Source organism: Dermacentor albipictus, chromosome 4 (assembly GCF_038994185.2).
Source record: "Dermacentor albipictus isolate Rhodes 1998 colony chromosome 4, USDA_Dalb.pri_finalv2, whole genome shotgun sequence".
Taxonomy (NCBI): domain Eukaryota; kingdom Metazoa; phylum Arthropoda; class Arachnida; order Ixodida; family Ixodidae; genus Dermacentor; species Dermacentor albipictus.
This window is the reverse complement of record NC_091824.1, coordinates 177,241,988-177,252,307: the sequence shown is the minus strand read 5'-3', so window position 1 is coordinate 177,252,307 and position 10,320 is coordinate 177,241,988. Positions and strand designations below refer to the sequence as shown.

At 43.4% G+C, this 10,320-nt stretch overlaps 1 protein-coding gene across 7 annotated transcripts in view; it reads right to left on the bottom strand.

The window, feature by feature from the left end:
- Positions 1-2,044: 2,044 nt before the first annotated feature.
- Positions 2,045-10,320, bottom strand: part of Dhod (dihydroorotate dehydrogenase 2) — a 63,999-nt gene continuing 55,723 nt past the window's right edge. For all 7 annotated transcript variants that reach the window (XM_065440468.1, XM_065440472.2, XM_065440470.1 and 4 more), the window contains 2 exons: positions 8,580-8,739; positions 2,045-2,910 (listed from right to left, as the gene is read on the bottom strand). In XM_065440468.1, the coding sequence (XP_065296540.1) occupies positions 2,856-2,910; positions 8,580-8,739 (215 nt within the window). In that variant the 3' untranslated portion in view covers positions 2,045-2,855. The remainder of the gene's footprint in view (positions 2,911-8,579; positions 8,740-10,320) is intronic.

Here is a 10,320-nt window from a genome sequence, read left to right as displayed (position 1 = left end):
TCTTATAATGCAACATTAGGATGTTTTTCCAAAGAGTAGTTGAGTACCAGGGACAGAATTTAACTTGAGTGCTTTCGTCATCAGCCAAGTACCTTGAATGTCCCAGGGGAGTCTAATTACATGGGGGCAGGACCTCTGTCAAGCTTGCCAGCTTTTAGTCCTGTCTCCTTCTCTGTCTAAGAGAAAATAAAGACTGAATGAATGAATATTGTGCATTTACCTAATAATAATAATATTTGGGGTTTTACGTGCCAAAACCACTTTCTGTTTATGAGGCACGCCGTAGTGGAGGACTCCGGAAATTTTGACCACCTGGGGTTCTTTAACGTGCACCTAAATCTAAGCATACGGGTGTTTTCGCATTTCGCCTCCATCGAAATGCGGCCGCCGTGGCCGGGATTCGATCCCGCGACCTCGTGCTCAGCAGCCCAACACCATAGCCACTGAGCAACCAGGGCGGGTATGCATTTACCTCAATTTCTCTATTATTAAGGCTCTGTTCGCGATAATATTGACGCTGTAGGGATTCTTGAACACAAATCTATCACTTTAGCTTTACTTAATATTTGCTTTTAGTGTCTCTTTAAAGTTGGCTAGTGCTGACGCGATTATATAGCTAGAAATGCATATACTCACACGAGCTTAGGCAAAAACTGTTGTCTTGCAGTTTTCAAGAAGGGGGAGAATAATACATCGAGCACAATTACATCTGTGAACGTTGGCATAACTGTTTTGGTACTAGTGCTATGTATGGACAAAAAGTATTCTGTTGTACTGTATTTCTTACTTCTTTAAATGATTATCAATTTGATATTTGTACAATACTACAGTGGCATGAAATCAAGGGCTTGCTCATCTGGTTGGTAATTAACTTGGCACAAGAAAGACGCTGACCACAGTCAAGGTGAAAATTTTACTGTGGTCATTGCCTTTCTTGTGCTTTTGTAGTGACATGCACAATAAGAATTCAACCTTCCAGAATCATACACAAAGAAAGCAAAGCTAACTATAGCACCTCCAAACTGAAACAAGCCTGGACATTGAATGTCTACACTGCAGCTACAGCAGTGCTTCCCAAGGTGGCTACTAGCCGTAAGTGGAGGGAGCATTAGTTGAGCTACCAGCTGGCTTGTAGAGGGCTAGGTCTAGAGCACAGCTACATGGCGACTAGCTGTGGCCTTAGCTAGGTCAAGCTAAAAGGTAGACATCTACTAGCGAGCTGTGTGCTTCCTGGGCCCGGACTAAGGATTCGAACAGCACACCAAAGGGGAGCGTAGTAGTATTTCTACAGCTCAGTAAAGTTTTTCAATCAATCTGCTAAATGTGAGGCTATGTACAAACATTAAAAAGGCATCGGTGAAAACACTTGTTACGTACGTAAGTTGCCGAGTCGGAGGGCCCGAGCGCCTTCGCCAGCGCAGAGCTGCACATGCATAGAGCTCTACCTGTGGCGCCCCCACCATCCGGTGGCAAGCCAAGGTATGGAGATGCCCATGATATATGGTGCCTTCGGAGAGTTCAACGACTGAACGGAGTCTAGTAACTTTGGATCCAGCATACGTGCTTGTTTTCATAAACTGCAAATGGGCTTGGCTAGTTTTGGTTTTGAGGACATGACTGGCGACATATCAGAACAAAAATATTGCTATTTCTGCTCAACTTGGTGGCCAAATTAGCACACGACCGGACAGTTGGAGTCTGAATTATTGCACGGCGTTCTGTACGCTGTTAGAAATTTAGCTCGTTCTTATACATTATGCTTATTGGCCCTGTGGCAGTGCCACGGAGCTGTCTGAATAATTAGGCATGTCCAAATATCGGTGTCCGAATAATCTGTCAGCAACTTATTGCTCTCATTTAGGCATGTAATTTCACCTTTCAACAGCATTTTCTCTATAGTACTTACTTCCAATACTTCCAAGTCATAAAGAGCTTGTGCATTATCAGTGTGACACAACATTCTCGCCAGGAATGTAGCGAGCTCCTAGTTTTCAAAAAAGGAAATGCAAGCAAGGTGGATGACAATTATTGTTGTAGGTCGAGATAAGCATCAAAGGGTCCAACTTTTTTTAATAGTGCATAGTCAGTATGAGCCGCATGTTCGCTGGAAAATAATTTACTGGTCATCTTCAAGGCAGGAGAATGCTACTGTTGCAGTAAATGAGTTCAGAGCAGAATGAACTGCCTAAGTCTGCTGTCTTTTTTGTTCTGTCTAAGGTTACATGCTGCTTCACATGTTTACGACAAAAGGAAGTCGTGTGTTTGTCACCAGGCACACACATAGCGGCGTGTGTTGCTGTCATGCATGTGCTAGATGGTGTCACGCAGCCATTGAACAGCTCCAGTAAATGACAACTCTTCAAACAGACAAGAAGTTTAACTAGAAAGGATAGTTCAAAACATTATAGGCTTGGCTTACTTTGACAGTCATCTTCACTGGTCATCTTCACTAAGCACTCTGCTATGGCGTAACCTCGGAGCTTTATGCTCCCACTCATCAACTGCAGCTGGTCACTTGCTTCTGTGGTGCTGCATAAAAAACTACTGCACAACATTCGCAGCCCTACTATTGTACCAATTCTTTAGTTTATAGAGCGAAGGGACACAGATGAAGACTAGAAGCAGACAGAATGAGCGCTCGTCCTGTCTGCTTCTAGTCTTAGTCTGTGTCCCTTCACACTATAAACTAAAAATATGTTACCGCACGAACCCGCCTAACTTTCCATCCTTTTATATTGTACCAAGCACTCTGCAGCTTTAAAACTAAGACAAGTCTTCAAACAATTTTCAATGTAAAGCGTATTCTTTCGGTGCAGAAAAATAAAAGGTCTGTGGCACAGATATCTTTGCCTTCTTCATTTTTTGTGGTCAGCTCCAACGGCGTCTTGAACTCTTATATATCCATCTTGTCTGAAAAAGAAATGAAAACAAGCCAAGAACTACACTGCCTATGATAGCACTCCAATAATGCAAAATTAGAAATACAGAAAATGTGCCAGTTGCAGCATCAACAAATCTTATGCGGAACAGACTACAGATGTGTGCACTGAAAGGGAAGCATTCAAATTTACATAATAAATGCACTAACTCTGGTTCTGTGATTAAAAGTGCTCTAAGTGCGGTTGACATGAGCCACTGACCTGTTTGTCTGAGAGAGCCTCGAAGCAGTGATTTAAACACCTGGCACATGTTGCTGAACCCTACTCGTAAGGCTTATTGAAAATTTAACAGCCCTGTCTTGCATAGTTCCAGCTATAAAAGAGCAAAGCTATGCATCTTTGCATTTTCTGCAACTTCAAATGGGGCAACTGTGGTGGTACTCGAAACTTTCTGCAGACTTTCTAGAACTGGTGGTGGTACTTCAAAATAAAACTGCATTTCTGTATTTACAACATTATTACGATCCCTTCAACCTGTCTCACTGCTGGATCAGTCTTTGACCTTTGGAGCTCCAATAACACTGCACGTAAACTAAGAAAGAAAGAGACAGTGCTAGCAATAAACTTGGAAGGCTTTTTGTAGAAGCAGCCGCACCAGGAGTATCACATACAGCCTGAAATGCTTTTGCACTGGCTTCTGAATGAAACCATAGGTCCTTACTCTATTAATTTTCTTGCATAGTTGATTAGAAGAATTTAGAGAAACTCTTCAGAGATGATATGTGCAGAAAAGTTTGGTGCGACTCTTGGTGTGCCGATATCATCTGAGGAGTTTACAAGAGGTGAACATTCAGATATGGCTTGATGATTAGCTCTAAGGCTTCGAGGATTTTTGTTCGTTGGAGATATTTCACTGCATTTTCAAGAAACCTTAAAATAATTTCCAACTGCACTAGAAAGTTAGGCTTTGTATAATTCACACATCCTTTACCCATGCAGAAAGTTGTACAAGGTATTGCTTTTCTTGTTCATCCTCACAAGCATGACAGAAGCATCACACTGAACTAATCAGCTTGCCAATATAGCCAACTACATACTCAGAAGGGTTTGGGTGCGAGCTAGTTGGTACGGATCATTCATATTTAAAACAGCGCCAAAAAAAAACACGGACAAGGGAGGACACAGGACGAGCGCTGACTGCCAACAACACCTTTATTGGAGCCTGCGCAATTATATACAATTTGCAAGAGGCATAAAGAGAGTGAAATAAGGGGAGGGGAAGGTGAGTCATCATCGGTCAACTACTGCTGCGCATGCGTCAATGACATTGACAATGACAATAAAGGTGTTGTTGGCAGTCAGCGCTCGTCCTGTGTCCTCCCTTGTCCGTGTTTTTTTTGGCACTGTTTTAAATATGAATTAACAACTACATACGCCAAGTTGAAGGAAATATCAGTTCTTGACCTGCATCTCGAGGAACCCATGCAGCCGCTTCGTGGCTCCCCGCCTTGCATGTCTTTGTGTTTTGATGGCAGCGCCTTTGTATTCTAGCAATAAGTGTGACAGTTGTAGGCACAACCAAAGCTTAAGGCTTCAGGGACAGTAGAAGGAACATAAATTGGTGAGGGGACTAGTAAAAGAAAACTGCCGGAAGCTTGTGTGAAGGAAGGGATAATGTGCAATACAACCAACTGTCTACAGTGGACAATGTAGCTTAGAGCACTACATATAAAGATATTTTAAAAGTTAAGGGGGGACGCGGGTCTTGAAATCGCGAAAAATGGTCAAAAATGGCAATTTTCAAAAATTGCGTTTTTGAAGTCTTTAATGTCCCAACTATGCCTCTACAAAATATTATGGCTCAATTCCTACTCGAAGTATAAAAAAAACGGCAATTTAGAAACGTCGGTGAGCCGAAATTGAACGCCAAGCGCGAAGATTTGCTTCATTTTCAAGCTGCCGTAGCTCCGCGCGACGCGAACCGATCGGCGCCATCTTGGTCTCGTTTGAAAGCTGGTTTCCCGCTCTCTATTCTGGCGCCCCTCGGCACGCTGTAGACCCTCGTGCAGCGGAGCGATCGGCACCCCAAGCACCCGTTCTCAAGAGCGAAATCGTCGCGAGACAGCCGCTGATTGGGTGAAGCGGGCGCCTCCCCGAGGCGCAGCCCTCTGATTGGCCGTGACGCATGCTTCGCCTGCCGCGGCCCCGCGGCCGCGTTGTTCGACTCCTTCGCGTCGTCTGCTTTCGCCGGCGCGCACGTCATTTTTCGCATTCCTCTTGTATTTTTCGTTCTGCCTTTTTCTTTATCGTTCTTGTAGATATTTTGGCTATTGAGTCGCCTCTTTTAACCACGAATTTCTTGCTTTTGCGTGCCTGGTGTCTTTGTTCCGCGTGTCACGATGGGGCGAGACGCGCGCTTGAAAGCAAGCACGCGAAAAGCAGTCAGCAAAAAGAGGCGCGCATGGAATAAGAGCGCTACATCGTCGAGAACTACAGCTTCGGTGATGCCGCAAGCTGCTGTGGCATAGAGATATGGCTGTGGCCTTGGTGGATGCGGCTGGAGTGAGCTCGCCAACAACAGCTTCGCCGGTGGACGCGGCCGGACAGTCCCGATCGGTGTCAACTTCGGTGTTACCGCAAGTCTCTGCAGTGCCGGTGGATGCGCCTGGACTAAGCCCGTCGAAAATGCTAACTTTTGAAACGCTGCAAGTCGCTTCGGATTCCGTGTCGTCGGAAGCGGCCGAGCCGGCTGACCTAAGCCTAACGTCGACTTCGGCGTTTCCGAACGCCGCTTCGGTGCCGACGGACGCGGCTGAACCGAGCTCGCGTGCTCAACGCTTCGACGCGGTGTTTTGCGCGGAGTGCGCGGGGCGTGAAAAGTACGCAGACAATAAAACTTCATTGGCGAAGAAGTCCGCGACTTCCCGCAAGTTCGAGCTAATGAACGTCGGCGCAGCAAGTAAAGACGACTTTCTGAGTTTTTTTTTTTTTTTTGCCAAGTACCAATGCAATACAGAGGTTTTCACAATCTTTACATGAACAGATTTCTTTGAGTTTGGTGTTATTGTGTTCAGTAATGACTGGGCTGCATGCTAAAGCATTAAATTTTTCCATGTGATAGGTAAACAAAAGTGGCAGAGTAAGCAAAACTTTGAATGCAATTTTCTCAGCTTTGCTTTTTCGATCAAATGCCTTTGCCTTACGGAACTTTTCGTAATGTTTGCATCAACTGATTTTATTGAATTAGGTATCATTTTTTTCAGTAAAACCTCAACTACATCCTAAAGCTTTCCATTTTTCATTAAACCCATTAGACTAGCAATTAGGTCAGATGTAAGCTAATTACTCCCGCATTGTTTTTTTCTTCCTACTTTGTTATTCATTCATGACCTATATGATCACTTTTTAAAAATTTCTTTAGCTTTAGGATGTGCAATGGGCCCTTGGAAATGACAGCCATTCTTTGAAACTAGTTTTTCTAATTAAGAAATTATCATAACGGCCCGTAAGAAAAGACCTATGTGGGATGAATTATTTTGCAATATCTTCATTTATAGATGAGATATATAAAATCTGAATATATATTTGGGATCAGCATTCAAAGATATATCTGCATGCCAATTTTCAGGAAGATATGTTACGAAATAAAAAAAAAGTTTTCAAGACCCTCATTAAATCACCGGAACATATCAAAGAGGATGCTCGTACCATCCTGCAATTAAAGTGATGCTGACAGAAGTGAACGTGCCTTTTCATTGGAGATGGAGCAGCGCACTGAAGTGTTCAGAATTTTAATAGCTTATTGTTGGGGCATTTGGTTCTCTGATGTGCTAGGTTAAACGAGCAGTCTGGTTTTTGTTAATGATTTCTGGCTTCCCTTTTTGTTAATTAGAAGTGGCTAACAGCACTCTTTTCCTTTTTCTACAAGTACTGCCATTTTTATACAGGAACATGGTAAAGAGGAGCCCCTATAGCTTTCGTTATACAGAGTGAGATTGTTTCTACCCTCTGGGAAAAAAAGCAATTTGAGATGGCAGGTGGGGTGGACTTTGTCTGTACGACTTGTGTACCAGGGTTGCAACTACTTGCACAGAGCACAAGAAAGAAGCAGAGGGAAGCGATAGGAGAGAAGCTAGCCACAGTGGAAAATAAGTTGAAGACTACCATTTCACTAACCAACGATGAACACTCTGCAAACAGAGCTGGCCCTGAAGTGGGAGAAGGGTAGGAAGCTAGGACTGCCATGCTACAACACAGTGACAGATGTGTCCGTGATTGCAGCAAGGCCGGGAACACCACTCGTGAGGTGGCAGGGAAAGCTGGCCAAAAAGCAGAAAACGGTGATGGTAGGGCATTGGGGGGAGGGTGTTGTGGAGTCATAAACAGTTTCCAAAGGCAAAAAACAGAAACGGCCTCAAGTTGTCTTTGTTGAAAATTCAAATACACAAAAGCTGAACTGATGATAAGAGAGACTAGAGGCAGATAAGTGAGCCCAGATTAGCGTATTTCCAGAGAAAATTGTCAGGCCAATGGTAGCGAAGGCCAAAGAACACACATACAGGATGGAGGAACAGAACCTAGCAGTTTTAATTGGGCGCGCAATTGATGTACTGCAGGGATGGGGACAAGGGATTGTGAAGCAAACAACCCAAGAGGTCAGCAAACTTGTTTTCAAGGATGTACACACAGCAGAGTGCACACTGCCCAAGGTTGAAAGGCCAAGGTGGTCACAATGCTTGCAGCGAACAAGGAGTGAGCCGATACTGGCTGAAGAGTGCACTGAGCACAGCTGTGATGCCGCACCTGTACGGCTGAAGGGCTACATTTTGGCGAGTGCTTAGCTGTGCCAGTAGGACACTGACTCAAGACATGGGCTTTCTAGGAGGGTCCCAAGCACTCAGAAAAATGGACTATGCAATGAATGTAGTGACAGACCAGCAAGGGAGCAGAAATAAAACAAAAGGAGGCAAGAAACTCTGCACAAAGAATAAGTATATAGAATGTATGATATGTTACATAAACACACTGAGAGATCTGTCACAAGCAGGATAAATGGCTGTAAATCCAAGCGCAGCTGAACGACGAAGCCACTAAAGCCTTTCTTGAAACTCGTCTACCTATCAACTGCCCATTATTGACAACTTCATATGAAAATCGTATAATAGAATGATTGGGTTAAGGCGAGATGAAGGCATGCTCATTTGCAAGTGATGAAGTGGCAGAGAGTCAAGGACATGTACGGAGCATTTATGAATGAGTGGCATATATGGGAAGGGAAATATATGTTGCTAGAAATAGCTTACCTATGGATGAGCAGTGACAGCAGAGAGCAAAATAACAAATTGGTTGACTGTATTAGACGTAAATGAGCTGAGAAAATTTGGCCTAGTGATATTAGTAGGAGATATGAATGTGCACATAGAGGATCTAGATTGATATACCAATTACAACAGTTCTCTGGTGCCAAGTCTCTGCAAGAAACAGAAGTGGCAAAGTGCTGACTTGGGTAATTTTCGTAGACTCAATCAGCTAAAGATAGCACTTGGGAATCTTTGCAGGCCTTTGGGTGTTTGCTCTCAGCTGACACTGTTTTCCTGTACGCCAACTAAGTATCTATTAAAGGGTGTAATGTGAGAGTTACTACAGTGCTCCGTGATGAGCGGCTGCACATGCGGAGGTGCTGCAACATTCGTAACGCACCTGAGCAGCTCGGCCAGCTGTGTCTTGACCGTGCGCACCACAGGTGGACCGTTGTAGATGAGGGCAGAGTACAGCTGCACAGCAGATGCCCCCGCGCGGATCTTGGCGTACGCATCCTCACCAGAGAACACACCTCCAACACCCACAATCGGTATGGATCCTGTTTGAGTGATGTAAAGGAAGCACATCACAATGAGTGCTTTTCACGAAGGCACTGTTCATGGCTCCGCATCAAAACTTTCTGGCAACTTTACGCAATTAATCTAAGGTTGTGCCATTTCCCTGCCTTTTCTATGAACTGACATACGGCATGACACAGTTCTTTTGCCACCCATGTTTTCCACAAGCCATGCAGGAGGTATTGTTTGGACAGACAGAATAAGCTGCAAAAGCACAAGTCTGAAACCATCAAGCTTTAGACTGCCAGTGAACCTAGTTCTTACAAGGGTCACTGGTGGTTGTGAGGAACAGAGACATCATTCAGTGAGCACTGAGGAAGGCAAAAGGAGCAGCGTGCCACCACTGCTGCCATCAGCCCACGCTACCAACCCTTTTCTGTACCCTTGTACATATTACAGTCAAACCTCAATTTAACGATCACAGACATAACCAATTATTCAATGTATGAAGTAAACATAAACTTTGATTGGTAATGCTTTATTTTAATGGAGTGTTCTGCTGCTATAATAAAATCGAAAATGTGAGACCCAACACGGTATCAGTTATAGCAAAGCAAATTGTCATTTGCATGTGCCTCAAAATATATAATACCCTGGTAGCGAAATGTCAAGTAGAGTTGCCGACTGGTTTTTCAGACGCCCGATTCTTTGGACTTGCACAATTCTTGCTGGAGCACCATCAAGACCTGCCCCTAGCACAACGTATAATAACCAAAATTTTGTACACTACACAATGTATGAATTATACCCTCTGTGTTTTCGGTACACTTACGACTCTTCTATGCAAACATCTGCTCGAATGAGCGCGCAGTGTTAATTCCGGGCAATGCTTATCAGAATGACACTGATTACACCAAGTATGTTATGGATTACTACCTCTTGTGTATACCTCACTTTTATAACTTGTATTACTTGCCATTACTGAGTACTATTGCTTATTTATGCAAATTGTTTACTTCTTTTCCTGTTGTAATTATTGCTTACCGCCATTGATATTTGACAGACTACCTCATTACCCCTTGTTACTCTTAAATTTAATGCTATATATTATTCTATAATTTATGCCTACCATTTTGTTCACTTTTGTAAATTTTCTACCTTTGATTACTTGTTATTTTTTTTTCGTAACATTATTACAGTGTATAACGTTACTTTTCTACCTACTACATTGTCTGCCTCTGCTAACTGCATGTCTAATATGTCTAATCTTATTATTGCGCTAATTATTATTGTTACACTGCAAGATAACTATGTATGCTCTTCCTGTTATGATCCCTGATGGGATCGACAGTATGAATAAAATAAATAAAAATAAAAAAGGTGAGAAATATAACATACATGCTGGTCAAACAAGCAAAGCTGGAGATGCAGAAAGGTTTTCGCAGAAACCCTTCATCCTCCGATTCTCATGTTGGAATTATCCACCGGTGGCGTGTTGCAGTTTTCCCAAGAATAAACCGGTCCAGTTAGTGCTCACTTTGGTGTCTCCCTTTTGTCTATCAGCACTAAAAATGCTCTCCAAAAATATATTTTTTATGCTTGTACGGCTGTGGCCTTTTCGG